The sequence below is a fragment of the Malurus melanocephalus genome, unplaced genomic scaffold, assembly GCF_030028575.1.
Source record: "Malurus melanocephalus ecotype Western Australia unplaced genomic scaffold, MMel_1.1 scaffold_270, whole genome shotgun sequence".
NCBI classification, from domain to species: domain Eukaryota; kingdom Metazoa; phylum Chordata; class Aves; order Passeriformes; family Maluridae; genus Malurus; species Malurus melanocephalus.
The window spans coordinates 729,755-753,274 of record NW_026623502.1 but is presented as its reverse complement, the minus strand read 5'-3'; the positions used below and the strand labels follow the sequence as shown (position 1 = coordinate 753,274).

Sequence of the window (23,520 nt, the reverse complement as noted above, 5' to 3'; positions counted from 1 at the left end):
ATTTCCAATCAATAACCTGATCAGTAACTGTAAAATCATTTACTCAGACCAATAACAAATAAAGAGGGTTTACACCAGATGAAGAGGTCATCAGACGGTAAATGTTCTATGACTAACTCACCTGGTAAGATGATTAAACTTACAACAGCACTACTTTCTGCTTTGAAAGAAAGTGTAAAAAATGTACACGTTGATTACTATTATGACTCACACTGACTTAAAATAAATACTGACTAAGTTATTTCACCTAAATATGAAACCAGTGGCCAAASATGAGGGTTTGCATGTGTTTATTAGTAGAATTTGTTATATGAATAGCTAATATTTATTACTAATGCATACCCTAATTAAAGCCATACTAGTTGTTTCCATTAGCTTACCCTCAAACTTCCACGGAGCTGTCCGTCTGGTTTTAATCAAAACCAAATGGTAATCCAAGTTCTCAGGCTGGAACAGCTAAGAGGAAGTCATTCAGAGAAGGCAGAAGAARGCAGAAAAGATAAACAGACGATATTCACTAAATTTGTATAGAGCAAAGGATGTAGATGCTGCGGGTTACTCTGGAGACATGATTCAGGCGCCCTGTCAAACTGGAACGAAATAGTTACAAGTGTTTTATGTCAGCAAAATACTAATATGATCAAGATGGAGTCTGTCCTTTTGCTTTTGCAGAGCTGGATTTGTGTGACTCTGGAGGATTCTCAAAAGAGGTAAAGCAACATATTCCACTGCCTGCAAAATAACTCTSTTTAAACTGCAGCATTCGTTTTCTCAGATCCAGCTTATTCTCTTGAGTAGCACGATTTTAGCATATGTGTTTTAATGGAATCTATCTAACTGTGGATATTTGCTCGACAAAATAGTACTAAACCTTTTGTCTGTGTGATGTGTTTGTTGAGTTTAGGCTGTGTTTCTCACTACCTCATGTCAAATACCAGGTGTTTCAGAAACGTTCTCGTGTTGTTCTGGATAACTGTTACCTTTTCATGAGCAWAAGAGATGCATAAAATATTTTTAAGGGGCAAAAAAATAGGAGGGAGAGGTTAAAAAACATTTTTATATTATGAAGCTATAATACAGACTTTCCTCTTTGTCAGAAATAGCCCAGCAGTGTATTAAGTTCACTGACTTGAAACACTCGGTCTTGTCTTTTTCTTTTCCCTCCGTTTCTGCGCTCTCTCCCTGGCGCAGGCAGGCAGGCTCGCTGTCTCTCTCTCCCTCTCTCTCTCAAAGGCAGGAAATACTTTTCAGGCAATCTGGGCCTGGTTGTTGAGGCCCCTTTCACAAAACATCAGTCTGAATTTAGTAGACAGAAGTCACTGGGAAAAGCTTGACAGGCTTGTGCTTAGCTAAGGCTCCCTCCAGCTGCAGAGGGTGTTTTTGTTAGAATCACACATTGAGCAAAACTGCTTAGAATAGAGCAATGATCTCAGTAGCGAAATCTGAACTTTTATGCTAGCAGGAGCTAGCTGGGACTGTGCTCTTTTGTTTGTTTGTTTGCTTCTTCGTTTTGTTTGGTTGTTTGGGCTTTTTTTCTTCTTCTATTGACCAAAGATTTTAGGGAGGTCCTGTCTGGAGTCCTGATTCTCTTCATCTAGGTAAGGCTGTCTTGGAATCTTTCTGTACTTAGAACAATCAAAAAAAATTTGGGAAAAAAAAAAAAAAAGAAAAAAAAAAGGGGAAAAAAAAAAAAAAAAAAAAAAAAAAAAAAAAAAAAAAAAAAAAAAAAAAGAAAGAAAAAATCTCAGAAAAGAAACAAGCAGTATCCAGCACTGGAGTGTTCTGTGTTCAGGATCTCTACACTAGAACKRGAGGTAAAAAAATTTATAATCTTTAAAATGTGCATTTACTTGTGAACTATGAGAATTCTGTTTATCWAAATATGCCAGACATATAAAAAATGTTATGTGCATTTTTCTTCTTTTTTTAAAAAATATGCTTGAAATGCTGAACTTTATTTGCATTCTTATATAAATAGAGCTGTATGGTCTTGCTTTCATATTTTCTAATGTASATTAAATAGGAACGTTAGATGTGTGAGCTATTTGTTTTTTCACCTCATTTAACAACAGGGAGGGCATTTAGRGCTATGTTTTTTTTCTCTCCCCACCTTCCCTTCCCTCCACTCCAGCAGCAGTGATGATGAGGAGTGTTTTAGGTAGACATATCAGTTATACCTCTGCTGGGCTTGGTCTYTAGCCTTTTCTCAGTCCTAGATGAAATTTGTAGTAGAAGTGACAATTCAGTCTTAAAGGTGTACACTCTAAATCYCGAATTCCAAGGTTTATTTGTTGGCTTTGGCTAAATTAGGTTTTGGTTATTTTTAGTAATGTTTGATTAGATACAGAGATTGCTGTGTGCTGTGCTAGCATTTAGAAGAAGTAAAGTAAGATTCAGTAAATGTCAGCTTACTATAATTTTTGAGACGATATATGGATTTTTTATCTTTTTATTTTTAATCTTGTAAATAAGTAAATAAAAATATCAGGAATCTGCTGTTAAGGATTYTAGGGAGAAAATCAGGATATTATTTTTCACTCATATGTGAATGTATGAATATTTTATGTAAAGTTGTTGTTTAATTATTAGATTGTTATGGATATGAGAAACATTTTTCGTGCCAATCTGTATAGTATTCTTTGTCTTCCTGAAAATTGTTTCTTATCAGTAATTGGAAGCATTCTTTCTTTCTCATGTGCATCATTAAGGCTCCATAATTRTTAGCCAGACTGGTAACTAAAGAGAAGTCATGTGTTCATTTATTTCAAAAATCTTTAACTGTGCTTTTTCTGAGTACTTTTCAAACTGATTGGTGTGTAAGGAAATGTGGTGTGAAAGGATGTGAAGGAGCAGACTCCAGAATGGGGTCAAATATCTACTCTGCAATAGACAWGAACTGTGCACTTTACTGCCATTTGAGGAAAGTTGTTCAGGGTGGTCAGGATTGGCTCTGGGTTGAGAAGGGAATGCGTCTGAATGGGAGAGGGAACAACCAATAGGCAGAAAATTGTTCCTGAGTATATTCCAGGGTGAATTTTAAAATCCCTATCACTCATTTGCTTATGGACAAGTCTTCTCCAGTTAAATGTCTGGCCTGGGAGAGCTGTGATATGTAGGTGGTGGGACTGAGAAGTTGAGAGGAATTTGAATGGCTGAGTCTCTGTCACTCACATGAAATTTGTGCTGGAACGCTGATGTCTCAAAGGATTTAGCCTCAGTGGCTTTTGCAGCACTGTGTTCCCATACTTGCTCTGCAAGCAGATGTGCACGTATTTAGTACTAGTGAGTACTCCAGTCAAACAGAAGAAAATATTCCATATCAAGCAGTTATCTTCTGCAACTCTACCTCTGAATTTTAAAGCATATTATGACCTCATCTGACCTCACTTGCAGATGAAAATACTTGACACCTGAGGCAGTTGAAGTACAGGGTAGACAACAGAATACAACTCAGAAAATATATTCTCGTTAAACTCTAAAGTTTCTTGTCAGTTGTAAGAAAATATAACACAGACACATGCCTGCTTTTTAGATTTAGAAGGTTTGAGTGAAAGTCGTGGAGACAAATCACTGTTCAGCTTTTGGTTGTACTTCACCTAACTTCTCTGTTATGTTAACCTTGTTTTGGTTTCTTAAGGTATAGTTGTACAAGAAAAAGGATTCACAGAAAACTTACAGAAAAGGATTCACAGAAAACTTACTATATATATACATATATATATATATAGCAATAATGAACATGGAAAATGAACATCTAGAGTTCTTTGACCTTGCCCTGTTCCTTCAGAAATGTTAACATTCTTTATTTGAAATAAGAAAGTAGCCCAAGTAGTTRTATCAATTGATTCCCTTGAAGGAARTAATGAATTTATSTCTGCAGCCTTGAGAAAAATTAATGCAAATGGTCACATCCATGCAATAGAAATTATTCAAATAGYTTTCCTTCACCATAAATTTATGTGCCTGCGAACTTATTTTATTTTGAACCTTGTATCTGTTGATCTTAAAGTTAAATTCCATAGTCAGAGTACTGGAAAAAAAGAAGTTTATGTATTTGGGCCTAATTCACAAAGACCTCTGAAACACAAAACAGTCCCTCCTAAAAGAAGATCAAAAACGAAGACAACAACTTGGGTGTGGAGTTTTTAAACAAGCAAGGCTTATTATTTTAAATTGTTGAGCTTAAAATCAGTTTTAAAATTATTCTTTAGGTGATGGAAGAATCTAAGGATTCCTCTTTTAGCTTTTCCATAAGTCTCAAAAGTTACCTGACTTTCATTTTTCTTAATTTTCAGAAGTGTGAAGCCACATTTCATATCAGAGTTTTCTGTTCTTTTGAACATGAATTTTGTTGGAATGTAACTTCTTTGTTTTAAAGATTCCCTGAGGAGGGCAGTAGCAGAAGGAGAAAGAGAATTTACAAATAGTTTTCTCTTTTCTCGAAAAGAGTATTTTAGAGTATTTTCCTTTTTTTCTTTTATTCATCTGGTTCCATTTTCTGTTGTTTGTTTGTCTGGAGAAAAAAAATAAATATGGGGGGTGTGTCAATGTTCTGTTCTTTTCACAAAAGAAAARGCAAAAAGGCAAAAACAGAGTAAATAAGGGCCAGAACAATTGAAGTAGCATATCCACCAAAGGTTTGATCTTGATTTCCTTCCTATTAGGAGAGAGCCTCTGGAGGTCTCTGATCCACCATGTCATTCAAACCGGGGTCAACTAGAGCAAGTTGCTCAGGTYCTTGTCCCCTAGGGCTTTAAATATGTCCAAAGATGACAGTCACTGTGAATACTTAGTAAGGACTTTAAGACTGGCCAGATACACGGGTGCATTTTTAATATAYGTGTGTATACCTATGTATATGTACATGTGTACATGTATATTGATTATTACATGTTTATTCATACACACACACATGTATGCATATGTGTATGAATGAATAAATTATACTGCAAAGCGAAATTATATTGAATTTTCATATGTAAAYCCTATGTATACTATATGTGGATATTCTTTTATTGTAATAACTACTGATATTGAATATAAAACAATATGGTTTATATCATATTTCACCATTGATATTTGTTAATGCTTTCAGGTACTAATTTAAGAACAGTCTGTTGGTTGATAATTTCAAATCCACTATTACCATAGTTGCTTGCTTCTCTTTAATGAGAAAAATCACTCATTTTGGAATTAATGCCCAGAGCTTTCTCTCTGGCATTTTGTATGTCACTCACCCAGCACAACTGCAGAGGCTTACCTTAGGCTGTGTATATCATTAAAACCCATATCATTCATATAAGGTGCTCATTTCTTCCAGCCTTCACTTTCATCTTGGCTTTTCTTYTTCTTACAGTGATTTGTGATACTTCCTGTTAGTTATTCCATTGTACTTTGTGGCAAAATCTAGTAGGTTTAGATGAAAGGTYCTTGAACTTTAGGAAATCTGATAAATAATTTTCTTACCTCTGAATGTCTACTGGCCCTTCCACCCTCTTGATCACTCCTTATCCATTCTAGAGTTTACAGGATCGGTGAGAGTTTCACAACAGGACTAAACCACAACAAATACTCTCCAATGCTAGAACAAATAAATGTTCCAAGTTGAACACCATTGTACTTATGGAAAGTTGGTCTTGTGATCCAAAATTTTGGGATAAGACGGTGTTGGTTGTGAGTTTCTTAGACTAAGAATTGATGAAAATCTGGAGTAGAATGGAAGATTGTTGCAAAGTGTTGTTCTGCTGAGGGAGCTAAGAGAAAATGGAAGAGGCAAGAGGAACCAGTGAGAAATTTGTCAAGCCAAAGCATTTGGGGTTGCATTATTAAAGCTGTATAAATGTGCCTTTTTAAGAAGCACTCACAACCTTAATATTGCGGTGTTAACAACTTTGCTAAGACKATAACAAGATATGAACATTCTTTTACCTCCTCGTGAATTGCTAATACACGACACAGATTTGTAATGGGCAGGGAAGACTTACTTTGGATTCACTTTTTCAGTCTGGAGCATTTAGCCATCCACATCTGAGCAGTCCTGAGAGGCTCACCACACTGGAAGTTGTACTGTTGAATTTATCACACATTTTTTTATCTGCAGCTAAATGGCRACACACCTTTTCATTTTGCTTAAATTGTTTGTCTTCAGTTAACACTGTTTTATCAGAGAGAGTTGATAGCTTTCAATAATAACAATAAAAATGAGAATTTATTGTTGAAAGGGTGGTCTCTAAGAATTGTACCCTCCACAGCAAAACCTGGGCTTTGAGGATTCTGTATTCAAAAACAAATTTATATTCTAGTTCCACCAAATACCTATGTGCAGATGTTGCCGACAACTTCCAGACATTGGGTCACTGTCAGCTTAATTGGATATAAAATCCACATTGGATATAAAGATTTTTAGAAAGYTTTCACATGTTGTGAGAGGATTGATAGGTAGTAAAGGAAATAGAACTGAATTATTATTAAAATCAAGGGAAAATCTCCATGTGAGCTCACAAGTCATTAGGTACTCAGAAACTGTAATTTCCAGCACTGACCCTATCTTTCCAGGCAGCCTACAGACGCTGAGCATGGAGACTATCATTACAAAATCAGGAGAGCAGCTGATGAGTTTGGAATTGATGAGTGGAATTGGAATTTTCCACTCTGGAAAAACTGTGGACAGTGTCTATTGACCATAGAAGTCATTTTCACATTATGCCTGTGAGAGGCAGAGAGGTGAGATACTCTATAAAGTCCTTTGACAGACAGGTTTCCCGAATTCCAAAATAAGAATATTAACTTGAAAAACAGTCAATTTCAAGGTTAGGTTTGAATGTGAACTTTTTTCCTCCAAATTTCACCAACTTGTAGAATAAATTAAATTTTTACATTCCCATCCTTGGAGAAAGTGCACTTAATTAGGTCCTCCAGTGCATTTACAAAGCACTCAGTGTACATTATATGTTATTTCTCTTTTTCAAAGAAATAGTGGTACAGCTGCCATTTTGAATAATTTTTGCTTTTCACATCTTCAGCTACATTCCAGGAATACTTACTCAATTTGCTCTGGCTACTTCTTTACAGATGCAACATTCTGCTAATGGTTGATTCCCACTAAAAAGCAGTCATATCAGTAGTCATTCTCTCTAGACTCTCAGTGATAAAATATTTGTCTTCCTTAATGGGAGAAAATAATTTTCAACTCTTTATGTACAAAGTATAGGCACAATAATATCAAAAATATTTTTTAGTCATGTCTACACCAGGAATGAAAACAGGTCCCTACTACTCAGTGAGGCTGACAAAAGTCGTTGTATGTAATGCCTCATACTTCTGAGATTTCATAGCTCATGGCTATAATGAGCACCAGCAACTATTTTTCTTTTTAAATAGAAACACCATATTAGAACCTTAAATCCAAAAGGCAAMAGGAATTCAATCCGGTTAATTTATATTGTTTTCATAAAGACCCCCTGTAGCTAAAGAAAATAGTTTTTCTCTGGAGCTGGCTAGAAAATGAAATGTCTTCTATTTGGGGGAAGGGGGGAAATATTTGTGGAAAAAGATTTTCCTAATTCAGGACCAAAAATAATAGCCACAGTTTTGTGGGTTGCCTTGTCCCATGAGATCTTTTCTCATTTCATCTCTCTTCAAGATACTTCCAGTCAAACTAGAGAGTGAAAGGAGATGTAAGGAATCTATCAGTTATGTTGTCTTTTCTATTCTCTGGAATGGAAAGCCAAAATGATTTGGAAGGAGGATTGGAAGAGCAACGAGTTTTCCACATGAAAGTCTTCCTATGGAAAAATAGATTTTAAACATTTACACCTTCGTTCCTTTTATTACAAAAAAACCCAAGAAATTTATGTTATGAAATCAAGACAATATCTATAATAACTTTCACGCTACTAAATTCTGAAGACCAGGACACTCACAGATCAGAATTGCTAGAAGGCTCTAGTTTTCTTTAAAAGTCTATGCTAGAAATTATTTTTGGCTTAAAAGCTTTTTACCTTCTTGTGAGTGAGCAGTTATAAATTTTATGGCTGTCATCACTTTGCAATGATACTGTGATTTTCATAACTGCAAAAATTATTTTAATATGATTACTAATGTATTAAAATGCTACTAACAAAATTAAAGTGGTATCACTGTGCTATAAATACTTGAGAAAATAGTATTTCACTGTAATATTGACTGTTTAAAATAGGAGAAAAACATAAAGTTGAGTATTTTAAATGTTGTGTTTAATTGATTTTGATTTGATAATTAAATGGGGTGTAAATATATAGATCTTTTAGTAACCCTGGATAACTGTGGATCAGTTTGGATCCAGTTATTTCCCCTTTCTCATCCTTGAGGAAGAGGCTCAGCTAATCTGAGGCTCAGCCCTGGAAATGAACCAAATACAAATACAACCAAGCTAAAATCTACTGTAATCACATGTTGGCTACAAGTAAGCACAAGCTGGCTTCGTTGTAAGCTGATGAGCACTGGTAATGCAGCTGCATTTTGAGGAATAGAAAATAAAATAACCCCATGATGGTTTATGTTTTCCAGCAGTATATTAAGGCATATTGACAAAGTTTGGGCTCATATCTTAGGAGCCAATAATATTTTCACAAAACAAACAAGACTTTTGAAGTCTCTGAACAAAAAACTTGCCTTTATAGTTCGTGGTGTATAATGCATCGAGATCTTATAATACTGCTGGACAGTATCACAGTTTTTGTAACATGTTAATTATCTTCTAAAGGAAGAATGTTAACAATCTTAAATGTATTAGGCATCTCCACTGACAGTGAACCATAATGAGCAAATATGACACATGTCAGAATCTGTAAAGAAGAAAAGAAAATAGTTTGCTAAAGGCACAATGAAACTGATTCCTGAAGGAAAGAGGAAATCCTTATCAAGTCAGAAGAATGATTTCAGGTATATAGCTTGATTRACTTCTTGTGTGGCATTTCTGATATCAGAAATAACAAATTTTTGCAGTATATTATTTATATTTCCTATACATTATAGCTTCTATTCACTTAAATGCATAAGCAAAAAAAAAAATCTTGGCTCTGATTTAATATTTTTGTTTTCTATTTCTGCTTTGCTCTTCTGCAAATTCCTGTAGTATGAGGCACAATGAATAAATTTTCTCCTTCTTCATGATGCTGTTGATTTTCATATGGCCCTAAATCATCTCTTTCCCAGACCAGAAACATTCACATATTTCATGGCTCTTCACACAGAAGCTATACCATACTTTTAATCCTTTCCATTGTTTTTTGCTGTATGTTTTCCTACTCTATTTCTCTTTCTAAAATGAAATTGCCATAATGACATMTAGTTTTCAGTTCATTGCATAATGAGAATTTAGAAAATATTGTTTTACTATGCCGCTGTATGCTCAACCTCTCTTTAGACCAGAAATATTGTGATACATATTTTCTAATTTTCACTGAGCTTGAAATTCAGTTGCAGATTTACAGCCACAGTTACTTCATTTTGCRTTTGTTTTCCTGATTGGTAGAAGATATAAAAGAGACTTTTAATAAGCACTTAGAATTTTTTTTTTTCCAGTGACAGTATGACATCTTGTTTAGTASCAGAGAGTTTCATATGCAGTTTTATGTCCTAGTGCTCCATTGCAATTCAGTGAAATCAGCAAATTTCATAATTTCACTACTTTTCTTGTTCTGAATAATCTAAAGAACACAGGTTCTAATAGTTGCCTTCAAAAATCTATCAATAATTTCCCTCTCTATATTAAAAAAGAAACAATTACATATGCTCACGTCTGATTTTCTGTTTAATTTTTATTTTCATTATTAATGTTTTTTAGCCAATTAACTGCCTATGGAAATCAGATTTGCAGGTATGTAATTCACGACCAAGTGGTCCTTATTTGATTTGATTTTAAACCAGCTTTTGTTGTATCCAATCATTGCTCATAGCCACCTTAAGGYTGTGTGCAGAGAAATTTTCCCTGTTTCTCCCACCTTCTCACACTGTGGAGGTACTACTCCTGAGGCATAGTAGGGAAATGGGGATTTAAAGGCCAGAAATCCTTCTGCTTCCTCTTCCTTTCAATGATCAGAGAGAAAAAGATTGGAAAAATTTATGTCTTATCCTAGAAAGGCTGTACTTCCCACATCTACTCCAGTGCTTGWTCAGGATCCCTTCTGGCTCTGTGGCTTTCCCTCAAGTAAAGCTCTTCTCTGACCCCAAAGACATTTGCCATTAGCTCAGAAGAATATCCCTCTTGCAGTTCCCCAGATTTCCCAGCTCTACAYGTGTCGCCCCTTTGATTCTTGTGTGCAAAGAGGGTAACTTGGCTACCTTGCAGAGTTACAAGTTCAGTGATATCTCATTTGAGTATTGTTGGGCAATTCTAACATTTGGTTTCTGATCAYTTGTCCTGGAATCTCTTCTAATAGATGCTTGAACATGAGTCAGTTCCTCAGACTCAGGGGGGTCTTAGCAGTTGTTTGTTGTTTAACMTATAGCTGGCCAGTAATTTTTAAAATCCTGCATGGTAGACAATGCTGGAAGGAATGTGTGTATGCTACACTTATTACTATTTGCTTGCATTTCTGTCCCCTGATTCATGGCTGAAAACCAACAGTACAATCTCCTCAAAAAAGACAAGTATCCYGTGAAAGGACACTATTGGGATGTGTTTGTATTTACCTGTAGAAAAATCAGCAGCAGTCTACAGTCAGTACTGATCTGTGTTCACATTTATAAGTGCATCACACRCATGCACATGCAAACCTGACCTTTAACAGTTATATGAAAGATTTTAACTGTTTTGTTATTTCTTTCTGACATGCTTGTCTTAAGAGTACTATGCTTTTTCTGATTTTTAGAATAAAGTTGTAAATATTTTAAATAGTTATTAGTTCAAACAGTTTTTATTATTTCATTTTACATGATTATATTTTTTTTTGTATTAAATAACTTAGGAAATATGCCTCTGGTATTCACTAAATTAATACCCCACAACAAACAGTCCTCATATTTCTACTCTAGGACCTCAGGATTTAGCATGGTCTATCACCCTGCACTACAAGTGCTGCTTATGTAGAAATTGCAGACAAGACGAGCCTCCACTTCAGTGAAATCCAAAAGGTGGTCTGTTTCCAGGAAATAAGAAAATGAAGGCTTGCATTTTAAAAAGCAGGCAATCTTTTAAAACAGAGAGCTGAGTGAAGATCTAGAGGCTTATGTTTTATCTCAAATTATTTGTAAACAACGCTCTGTCTCAGAGATAGGTATGGAGTTACTGAAAGCACTGTATGCAAGCCAGACCAGGAAGATGTGAGATGAGTTTATAGGAAACAGACCCTGTTCACTTAGACTTCCTTAAACAAAGTTTTTTGACTGGGGTCACGGACCAAAGAAGATAAAATAATGATAACAAAATAAATATTTCTGCTTGATCTCCACTGCTTACATATTCCTGCTATGTAAAAAATTTAATGAAACAGTCTTTCATCTTTGTATATGTTGATAAGCTAATGCTTTGCCTATTTTTTTCTTTTATTTCAGAAAAGATTTGTATACCATGTAAAACTTTAGCAAAAACTTAATTCAACCGGCATGATAGTGGGGCTGTACTGCCTGGRTTGCCCTCTCACAAACTCCTGCCACAGACTTTATTAACTGTCCTGCGTTCTCGGCAGCTTTCTCCTTTCCAGAGGTTTCCTACACTTTCTGCGCTTTTGTTGCAATGTGGAGGTCATGTCAATTCATGGTGCAATGAATTGTCAGTATGGAGGAACTGSTGGAGGCAGCAGGGATGTCACCCCTGGGTCAGTGCTTGCTTTGGCCATACAGGGATGTCACCAAGGTGTTCTCACAGCAGTGTCTTTCTTTTGCCCCCTTTTGGCATAGCCCTTCCCTCTTAATGGCTCAGGGCTCACGGTCTCAGTTTGTGTGGTGGCTGCTATTGCTGCGTGGCCCCATGTTTCTCTCCTCTCTTTCTTCCACTCTGGGAGAAACAGGGCTCCATTCCTATGCCCTGGAAGTCTGAGGGATGAGGTGTAGGACCAGAGAGCCCTGGCTGTGTGCTTGTGCCGCCCCACTCTTTTAACTGGGACTTTAATGAGTCCTGTCCTAAGCCCAGAAGGGAAGCTGCTCTCACAGGCCTGGGAAGTCCCAGACCCAGATATTAAAGTCTCCTTCCTTCCCTTTCCATTCTCACTGTAGCTCCAAGACTTAGTTCTTCCTGCTGCAACTTTTGCAGGTTTTGCAGTCATAGGTATTGGGTCTGTGTAAAGCTAGTTCTTGTAGACTGTCATTTTTCCTTGAGGAGGGAAGGAAGAGAAGGTGAAATGTGTCTTGAAAAATGTGTAGCACAGCCAAATCTGAATGGAATTTCATGAGATAAAAGACATTTCTCTATCTGAACTTTGAAACCCTGCTACAAGCAGTTTAATATGACTTTTTCAGGAAAAAAATGTCACAGGAATCCTAATTGAAGGAAAACATTAGACAATCTAATTATAGCAGAGCCTACTAATTCTCATCGTTTTGTGCTTTATCAGTTGTAAAGTAACTCAGTTCTGTGAGACTAGACACAAAGTTTCCAAAAATAAACTAACATCAAAGTCTGCCCTACTTTTCATTAACACTCCATTTTACAGTGAAAGGAGATAGGCAGTAAATTACTACAAAAATACATGTRAAATGACATCGAGTTTTGTAAACATGAAGCATCCATTCTTGAATGGGTTTCTGCTGCAGTGTGGTAATCCACTGCTCAGTTTCATTTTCTATTGGACAAAAACTGCCTATTTTTTCCTAAAATTGCCTATTGGGTCAATGTTGCCAATATGCCTTAATTCCAACCCAGGAAAAGTTTTATCCTTCATATTTTTGTTTCAAACTTTTATTCTTCAGAAATTTAATAGTACTAAGCAATACCAAATTTAGTGCTATTGAAAAGTAAAAGAGAAATAGAAGTCCAAATTATGGCATTAATTGAGTAGACAGCATCGTATTGATAGATGTTTTGGTCAGAAGAAAAGATCTTTTCACTCTGCAAACCTTTTCAACAGACTGATATTGGTTCATCTGACTGTCTTAAATCTGATTTCTCCAGAATTTTAAAGGTTTCTAGTTGTGGCATGGCAGGAATTGAAAGTGAGAAAGGGGGATGCCTCTTCCCTTGGGCAAAKCTACAAATGGACTTGGGAGAGGCATTTCTCAGAGAATAAAAGATGCTTCATAAACGTGAACAGCAATAGCAGAAAAGCAGGGATCAAGGCAGGAATCTTTCTCCTGAAAAGTGGCCATGCACCCTTTTCTCTGGCAGAGAATCTTTCAAAGGTCYGGAGCAGCAGACCCTCCAAGGCACAGCTTATGTGTTTGCATGTGAGTAAAAGAAAATAGTTTCTCCTGAAAAAAGAGGTAGAAAAGAAAGAAAGATTTTTGTCAGCCCCTAAGTGTCAAGCAATTAGAGCAGGAAAATTATTTCTAAGATGAATTGCTTAACACRGTCTTTGAGGAGTGGAGAGGGAACAGAAGTAAGCTGTCACCAAACTCTGGGCTCCTTCATAGCCATGAGAATGAGGGGATTTCAGTACTATTGRGGAAGCTGCCTGGGGAGGTGTACTGTAGATTTTCATATTTAGGGCTAACATACTCTCATTTGTTACAGAACAATAAAAATGCCCGTGTCATATATTTATTTGTCTTTCATTTCAAGCAAAGTGTTTTATAATCTTCTGTTTAATAATTTTTCTGCAGTCAATGAGGCAGCCAAAACCAGTGATAAAGCAATAAAACAGAAAGATTCCTAAAGTAAAATTTATTTGTTTTTCATCCCCCATGAAATACAACCACATCGAAAAAATTTAAAAAACAGTAACCGATCTGTTCTCCACTTTCTGCACATGTGTAACTCCATTTAGTAGCAGCAAGATTAACACACCCATTAACTCTCTAAGAGCCTGCCCACTACACATTAAGAGTGGCCTAAATATTAGGTAGGTAGATCCACGTATGTGATTAGGAAGTCACACTTTTTAGATTTTTACCCTTAAGGTTTCTAGTGTCTRTTTTCATTGTTGTTAGCAATTTCCCTATGTGGCTGTAGCAACCATGTTTAATTTTCTGTAAAGTAGATGAGGGTAGTGTTCTAGTGGGGAGAGAGAGGAAAGCTGCAAATGAGTTTCACCCAGGTGCAACTCCAAACATTGTTCATGAAGGACCGTAGAAATCACTGAGCCTGTTGTAGTAAATATGCTTCTTTTCAAAGATCAGTGCAAAACACAGTGATGGTTAACTAATTTAATTATTTGAAGAGCTTTAGTGTCCATCAGGAAAAGGGTAAGCAGAAGTTAAAAGTGTTATCCTTATTGATTTTTCACTCTGGTAATTTTGGACCACACACACCTAGCAAGGTCAAGATTATATAAAGTTGAAATCAGAATATGAATGTGTGGCAAATTTATGCAATAATCTGATTTCAGATTTTAATATTTAGGTTTGCTCTCATATTTGACCTGGRAAGAAGAGAGGATTATAAAATTTTACTAACTTTTTACTACTAACTGCTTCTGAAAGCAGATAAATTTTTTGCCCTGGCTCTGTGTGTTATTTTCCATTTTGCTCAGCCTCCTACACATTAATGACTTGTGCATGGAAATCTCTTGCTCTATGAATATATGTTCTTTTCAAGTGGAGTCTCCACAGGGCCGGAAAATGTGAATGTGGAATGAAGCTTGCCATTCCTAAAAGAAGGTTAAAGATCTAGGACTGTGTACAAGTTTATCCTGAAAGTCAGTTTGTCAACACTTAATTTATGGATGTTCAGTKGCCCAGGCATAATTCTGCATTTCTTTCAAGATGAATACTTTTATACCTTCAGGCATGTGATTTGTCAAGGCAGCTTTGGGGCCTGGTAGGCAATCAGAATTTGCCTTAGTGGACTGAAATGACCCAGAAAAAAGTCTCTACTTAATCTTCTTTATTGCTGAAATCAATAACCAGATTCATGCTAAGTGCTGACAGTTCTTATGTAGGGAGTGAAAAGTAGAAGTGTCTGCTCCTCRAACTAGTAATGGTTTATGAGCCAGAAGTTTTGTTTCATTCTCTAACAACGAACCTGTTAATTTTATTTTCTAATTCATAAATTAATAGGAGATACTTTCTTTGTGCTAATATACACATGCAATGACACAAGATTRATGTATCTCAAATGCCATCATCCAGAATGCCTAATGGCCAGGCAGTCCAGGTGAGGAGCAGACTTAGAGCCAACCATGCTGGCTCACAGGTTCCCCTTCTGGAGAGCCCCATCCTAAATAAGAGCTTCCTCATGCCCTACACCAGAAGATCATGAATATATTCAGCAAGGCAGTGGGGGCGGGGGGGGAGGTGATTTGTTCAGGTTTTATAAAGTATTTGAATGAGGAAATACACTAGAAGCTTAAATTAGTTTTCCTTGTGTTGCATTTTAGAGGGTACATGACCTTTAAAAGCCCTTAAAACCCAAACTTGCCAATGATTCTATGATTTGTTTTTGTTTTTTTTTTAATTACTACACAGCAACTGATTTACTCTGCAGTTTCATGCAACACTTGTAATTACAACTTGTAAGAGAATGAACAGTAACAATAAAAATGGGCCAAAGATACTCAGGAGACAAGTAGTTTATACTTTTGGTAAATTTGCAAAAACCTTCAAATTGTGCTCTACCTCATTGGAAAACAGCCAGAATTCTTGCACTCCACAGGTGTCTGTGGATGACAAAGAAATGAAATAACTTTGTGTACTAAGCAGCTATGGGATATAATGTCATTATACCGATTGAAATTATTATCTCATGAGAGACAGTTAAGAGAAGTTTGTTGTAAAAGTTTTGTTCTGGAGCTACTTGTTTGTCCATGTGCGTGTTTATACCATTTTTGTTTATTTGATATTGGAAAGTAAAAAAGAAAAAGATGTTATACTGAGTTATGAGTGCCATCAAGTTTTGTATGAAAAGTATTAAAACTTTAAACAAAACAGTCTTTTAAATTCCTGTCCTTCTGGTCCCACAGTCTTATCTTGTTTTACACTTTTGTTTAAACTGTTTCTTCCCTTTCTTTTTTTTTATTTGGAGCTGATTCAATAATACTGTCTTTTTTTATTCCTTGCAGATGTTAAAATGATGAAACCCTCTCTCCCTCTGGAGCAGTGCACAGCAGCCATGACTTCTCCTCTTGTTATCTGTGGAAGGTACATTGCAGTCTGCTGCTGAACTGTTATGACATGTCTCTAGCAATCAGAAAGAAAAGCTGGGAAGAGCATGTGACCCAGTGGATGGGATTGGCTTTGGAGTCTGTGGAGTATAATACAGCATGTCGTCACGGACTCGTAGCTGATAACTTGCAGACAAGTATGGAAAAAGATGAGATTTTGAGCGTGGACCGGAAAGAAAAATGTGCTTCATTTCCAGAGTGCTGCTATAGTGGAGAGATGACTGGCTTCCCTGAAAAGCAGCTGGGAAATGTTTCAAAGGAAGTGGATGAAAATGATAACCATGAGGACGAGGAGCATTTTCTGGAGGCCAGCACAGAAACTCTCGTCCATGTGTCTGATGATGAGGATGACTATTCTGCACTCCACCTGGATGCTGTTAATTACCATATCACTGCTGTACAAAATGAACCCAAAGATGAAGGGCACAGCTTAAATGGARCAGGCTCCTTAGCACAGATGGCACCAATAACAGAGGGTAACAAGGCCGCTGAATCATTGGGAATAATTGGAGATACAAGTGAGGAACCTGGCTGTGATATAGTGCCCAAAGAGGAGGTGAAAAAAGATGTTTGTGGCAGTGTTGGCCAAAGCCTGGAGCTTTGTGATTATGATGGCTCAAATGAAGTAATAGATGTAGAGAAAGAAAATTGTATCAATTCTGCAAATGTGAAAGAAGTTATTATGCCTGGGAAGCAGCTGCTTCATACAGCTGTAATTGCACAACAGCGCCGGAAATCTGATGCTTTCAAAGACGGGCTTGGAAACTCTGAGTGCAATGTGGTGGAGAGTGGTATTTCTTCTGAATCACACCCCAGTGGTGATGGACAGCTCTGTTCAACAGCGGAACCCAGCAACTGCCTGATGCAATCTTCTCCTTGCTCTTGCATCCCAGCAGTGGAAAATGGTCTGGATGAAAGTGGTTTCACAGAACCTCAAATGGCCCCTGAAAACAAATGCCTTTCAAATGTCAGTTCAGCAGAAGACATTCAGTGTTTACATGTGAGGAATAATTTGACCACACATGAATATTCAGACAATCAAGTGAAACTGCGCAAAAGAAAGGTAGGATGCTCATAGACTGGAGAGATTTTTTTCAAATATTTTCCCTCAATTTTTAATGGTAGTGATACTCTGCCTGATCCACTGGAGAGCAAAGGTGATTGTTTCATTAATTTATCAGGTACAAATCATTTCAAGAGAAATATGTCTATACAACAACTAAATTTTAGGAGCTTTTTTTAAGGTCTGAAAAGGCTGAGCTATGAATTTGGATGGTACCTTATATTTTATATATTTCATATAGCGTTCAAAGATAAATGAGTACATGTCTTCTGCGGATTTGGTTTTCTTTTTGGTTTTCTGCTGCTGTCAAATACCATTATCTGTTTCCTCTTAGGAAAACAGATTGTGTCCAGGGGTTTGGAAGCCTTAAGGAAAAAGGAGTACAGGGAAAAAGTGCAACAAGATTTTAAAAGAGAAAAAAAAGGAGTAGAAACATTTTGCAGTAGCTCTTTGGGTTTTAGCTCAGCCCCATGAGCCTATGTTCTTGCAAAAACAAATATTGCTGAGTCTGAATTACAATGTTTTGTAATTTTTAAGCAACCAGAGAGTTTCACTGTCTTCACAGAGTGAGGAAGGGTATCATTACAAAATTTTAATGGAGAGATTCCTTGGCAATAAAACTCCCATTGGCTTTAACGGAAGGACATGTGCTGATTGTGGCACTATGGAATTCATCTTAAAGTCTGGCTTTCTCAGCTATGCTGCTTATTCTAGCTAATAACAGATTTGTATTTGTTTACTTCTCTCTGCCTTTTTTTTTATTTGAAGTCATCCAGCTTTTTTTTTTTTTCTGGGTTTATTTTATACATCTGGTTTCTTTTAATTGTGTGAGATTTCTGTCAGCTACAGTGCCTCAGTAGCTCTTTCACCAAAGCACAAATTCATTTATCTGAAATACTCTGCACTGACACAACACSCTGAGCTGCTGGACGTTGCTTCCTCGTGTGGACCCTTTTATAACAGGAACATTGGATTGATGTGGTTAGAAGCTGTAAACACTTTTTGCCAAAGCTTTCAGAAACCCCCAAAGCCAGGCTTCCTTTGGTACTTCAGGCAGTCACAGTTAATACAGTAACCGTTCAACTATCTAACAGTAAGAATGGTTCAAGTTTTAAAAAAGAAAATTAACCAAATTAACATCATAGTTGAGAACTAACTGACTACTACAACCATTTCTCAGCTGCTTTACTTTGGCATCAAATTTTCTGGTTTTCTAAGTATAGTTATTGACACTGATGTGTACATTTTAATATTATTAGCAAGACGTAGGGTGTTATATTTTTACTAGCTTATATATGATGCTAGTTTGCATGYATCTCCTTGTTTTAGGGTGACATACTCATCTTTTAAATGTACACTCATGAGAATAATATTTGAGAATGTATGTATGATTTGTGTTTGTGCCATTAAATATTTTAAAGAACAGACTATAAAAATTCCACTGAGACTAATGGTGATAAAAACTAGGAARGAAGATGAGCATAAAAAGCAAAAGAGGGAGTTTCTTCAAGGAAGTTTGAGCATTATTTGGTTGCAGAAACTGCAAAGTTGTGTGTAAAAGGGGTTGGAGTCTGTAAATCCAAAGGAAACCTCGTACTACTTTAGTTAAAGAAATCTTTGCCAACCACTGTAACATATTGCAAAAGGGAAAAGATATTATCTGCTGTTGTTTGTGGTATTATTTATCTCTAAGTTCACAAGATGCTTCTACAAACAACATTCCTGCATCAGGAGTTTTATGACTTATATCTAACCATGCACTATTTTACAAAAGCCTATCTGTGTTGGTAATAGTGTGCAATGTAAAATGTGCCTATGTTTACAAACTTCCCCCAAAAGCCACTTTTGTAATTAAAAAAAAAATAAGAAAAACTGCAGACTTGAAACTGAATCCATCCATAAAAGCAAAGTATTTGCTTTGCAGTGACAGGAAGACTTAAGGGATTTGGAATGGTATATAAAACCTTTTCTCTCAAGGTCAGCAGTTCAAACAGTGCAGTTAAGGCCTAAAACACACCACTGTCTGATAAATGCTTGGTGTCAATTATAGTTGCACATAATCACGTGCCCATAAAGGTCAGAATATAGGAAAAATTACATGGACATAAATCACTAAAGGTATTTGGGCACCCAATCTTGAGACAGCACCTTGGGTGATCATAGGAAGGTGCTGATCTTCAGGCACTTTCCTGATAATTAAAACTTAGGGCCTTTGACTAGACACTATTCTGSTCTTGCTGGTACTAAATTCTTCTACAAATCTGTTCCTCGTTAACATATTTTAAACTGTTTTTAATTGTGGCAATAGAGCATGACCTTCCCTCTTATCTTTAGATCTGCTGTCTTCAAACTGGAGCTGAGGTGAGAGGCAGTGTGGCTCTGATATGCCTCCTTTGCAGATGGATGCGGGTTCCAGGGCTTAAGGGCTTAAAGTTTAGCATCTTTGACCAGCACTGACTCCATGGCAGTAAATTGCTTTAGTCATGATGGATGTCCTGACACTGAAGATGCTTTTTGCAAACATGTCCAGCTGTTGCAGCATTCTTTGCTCCCTTAAGTCACCAGGGTTCAAACGGTCGATACACAGCACCCTCTTTCCCTTGGCTTTCTCAGAAAGACTTCCTAAGGCTCGGAAATGGGAAGGACCTGAATTTGATTGTGAGAAGTTAATGATATTAGGTCTAATTGAAAGATACACAGKAATCAAGCTTTCCTGGTTTTGTGTTGACTAATAATCATTTCAGCTCATGCACAAGATGAAGCTTATGGTTATTAATGGTTCAGAGTAGCAGAAGGATAAATGGATTAAATACATATGGATACACCAACTAGACCCTTCTGTAAGCTTTGCTGACGTAAATAAATTTAAATTTTAAAATAGTCACTTCATTTGACAATTGTACATGGAATAATCTTTGGAACTAAAGAGCAAACTGTAATGCTTGGGRTATCAAAACAATTCACATATATGTTCATATGCACAAAGTAACAGAGCTTTTAGAGAACAATATTATACAAAACTAGAAGAGCACCAACTATTGAGAGAATATCAACAAAAGGAGACTATTTACTTGTTATACAATGATTTTAAATGGAAGGAAATGGCCATTATCTCATAAAGAATCTGTCAGATTTTTGCATGTACCCTATTTTATGCTTTTTCCAAGCTGCTTCCCTCATCAGCTTTAGGCAAAGCCAGGAAAATCCCTGTTGGGGCATATTGAGAAGATGCAAAAATGCAGCAGAACTCAAAAGAGTGAATTTCAGTTCTTTTTCAACACAAAAAAGAACTAATTTATACAGGACCAGCATAAAAAGGTGGGTTAAGGCATATAGTTTGCCTGTAAGTTCTCCCCACTGACTTCCCAAACAAAATCACAGCTGTTCTATTGCAGCCAAGGATAATCAGCATTTTGTAAATGCAATTTTTAAAACTAGGCTAAGACAGCTCTTTTAAATGAGAAATCAGTAAAGGAATAGAAAGTCAACACTGTGAAGTGTGGCTCCTAAATACTTTTGAGCAAAAAGCCATGAAGTTTAAAAAATAAGGAAACATAAAAAAAAATCCACTTACGAAATAATTTTTTTTATCATTCCCAATATTCATTGTTCTTCCACCATTCTTCCTCCTTAGATTWTATTCCCAGAGATCATTCAATACAAACAAGAAGAAAATAGCTACAGAATGTATTGTGACTRTTCATTCCTCTCCTGTAGGGTAATATATCACCTATTACTTTTAATAAACTGCAAAGTGACCATGACTGTGGGAGGAAAAAAAGGAACAATAMAACCACCATATATGAAAGGAACTAGTAGTACAAAAGGAATCCCTACCAATTCATAGGGATTATAATATCCTTGCATTTATGGAGAGGTGGAGATAAAGGATTGAAAATCATTCTGCATGCAAAAAGATAGTATTACTATTAATAGGTCTTTTAATATGGCTTATGAAGTTGTAGTTAATATTTAAAACTAAAATTCAACCAAAAKCTATCTAGCAAGATAGTTCTAAAAGTTTGAAAAGGGAAAAAATTGTGAAAAGATAAACAGATTTTTTACTCATACACAAACCTAGAAGTATATTCTGATTTGACCCAGAGTACATGCTGGAAACATTCCTCAGACATATTTGGGCTGCTTTGATAGAATGTAGCTTAATATCTGAATGTCAGAAGAAAAGGAATTGAATTCACAAATGAACAATTGCRTGTCAAAATTGTTAGTTGCCTGACCAATTGTTCTCTTAGTTTTGACAATGTATATMTATTTGCATGCCTTTATATTTGTAGGTAAAAAACTTTATCGAATATCTGTCATTCATCTCAATAATTAATGTTTTGTAATTTCTTACGTTTTTTTATTTCAGATTGTAATGATATAAGAAAAAAATTGTCTGAAATCAGCCCTTTCCAATATACCAATTCCTCATCTCTCTTTTATGAGACTTTTGCTTTTCATGTTTGCTCATCATGGTCATCTTCTCAGGAGCTTTCCAGTTTCAAACAGTTGATGTTATCTTGAAGTCATTTCTGCAAGACCAAAGAATATAACAGTCAGGGCTATTCATAATGCTAATTGTTATTGCTACTACTTTAATCCAGATTTTTAAATCAAATACTGTGTGATTTGTGAAGGATGCTTAAGGACTTGGCTGATGTCAGCACAACAGCAGCTGTCAGTGTCAATAAGATGAAAATTAATTTAAGAATAAGATTATCAGAAGACTGGCAGTAAATAGCAAAAGAAACCTGGGTAGAAGATTACCTGGGATGACACAGGTCTTTGGAATAGTGCCTTTTCCCTACAGGGAAGCTGAGAGTTTTTAAAGCAMGGTTTTAAATTTCCTGTTGCAATAAGGTTTATTTCTTTATTTCAACAATTATAATTATGCTAGTGTGAGAAAGCAAAGAAATTACTTACTTTAATTTAGACCTTTCCATCCATATTTACTTCTTGAGTATTATGTATGTCTATGAGATKTGAAGGCTGGCTCTCTTCCATTAGGATCAAAATTAAATTTTGTTTCACAACGCTAAGACTGATTTTARGGGCAAGTTAGAAAGTCAGGTTCTCCCAGGAGCTTCTATTTGTAACACCATGTAAATTCATTTCACAGGAATTTTAAGGAGCTTTGTTTGCTGGCTCATACTATGATGCCTTTAATTATTCCTTTGCAAAATATGATCTATAAATGCAGTCATTTCTCATAGTTGGTGTTCCCATTGAGTATTTCGAAAGATAGTCATCTTGCAAATATTCTAGTGCAGGAATCCAGCCACAGTGGTGAAATCTGCCCTCTAACATTATAATGATCATTAGAAATTCTGAAAGTGTGGACAGTAATTAATGTTGTTTGGATGATTGTGGAAGATGAAGGCTTCTGTGCATCATTATGGTCATCAAAGACCAACCCCCGGCTATCTAAACCTGGACATTAAAAAAACATTAGTGGATGTCAGTGGAACTGCTGTGTTCTTAGACTATACTTAAGTGCCTTGCTGGACTTGGGTGTTGTGATAATTTGTAACTTTAGAGATTAGAGAAGATAGACACTATAAAGTTATTATCATAGTAAAATTACTTTCAAATCATATGGCTTTCTAACTGCATTTCCGGTACAATTCAGACCTGTACTTATGCCAGAGTAGCTTCATTTTCATATGCAGAGATGAATAATATAATCTTGGCATCTAGAATCTTGACATCTTTTCTTAGTTTTGTGAAGGACAATGGCAAGTGCAAATATTGGAAATACGATCATTTCTTTTTAAAGATGATCTTTCAAACAGTGGAAATCTGTCTTATCAGGTGTGAAATTTAGATTTGCTTTTGCTCCATTTCTGCATATCTTATGATTTTCAAACTTTCTTGAGATTTTTTTAATGCTTCTCAAACTTTTGAAATGTTTCAGAGAAGAGCAGGGACTTGTTTTTCCAAACTCATAATGTGAATAGGAACAACATCAAAAATTGATGAGAGATCGTAAGCTACAAAAGTTTTTTGAAAGGTTAACTCCTACCCACAACTCAGAGCTACAGTCTGTAGTATTAGTACAGTGGGCAATTATTACTGAAATCCACAGTTGCTTCACCACAAGGAATTTGCTGCATCTGCACATTGCTATTAAACCGTCATGGTTTTGAAGGCATTGGGAAGAATCTGGCAAGAGATGCAAGTGAAGCAAAACAAATAGTATGATTTCTTAAAAAAAAAAAA

General features: G+C 36.1%; 1 protein-coding gene across 2 annotated transcripts in view; it reads left to right on the top strand.

Annotated features, from left to right (window-relative positions):
• The first annotated feature begins 475 nt into the window (after window positions 1-475).
• The window catches only part of DLC1 (DLC1 Rho GTPase activating protein), a 212,870-nt gene continuing 189,825 nt past the window's right edge, over window positions 476-23,520 (top strand). Inside the window, exons 1-2 of one of the 2 annotated variants that reach the window (XM_057376125.1) lie at window positions 476-710; window positions 16,134-17,298. In XM_057376125.1, coding sequence (XP_057232108.1) covers window positions 16,246-17,298 — 1,053 coding nt within the window. In that variant the 5' untranslated portion in view covers window positions 476-710; window positions 16,134-16,245. Of the gene's footprint in view, window positions 711-1,323; window positions 1,599-16,133; window positions 17,299-23,520 lie in introns of those variants that run through there. The other variant, XM_057376126.1, reaches the window with a different exon arrangement.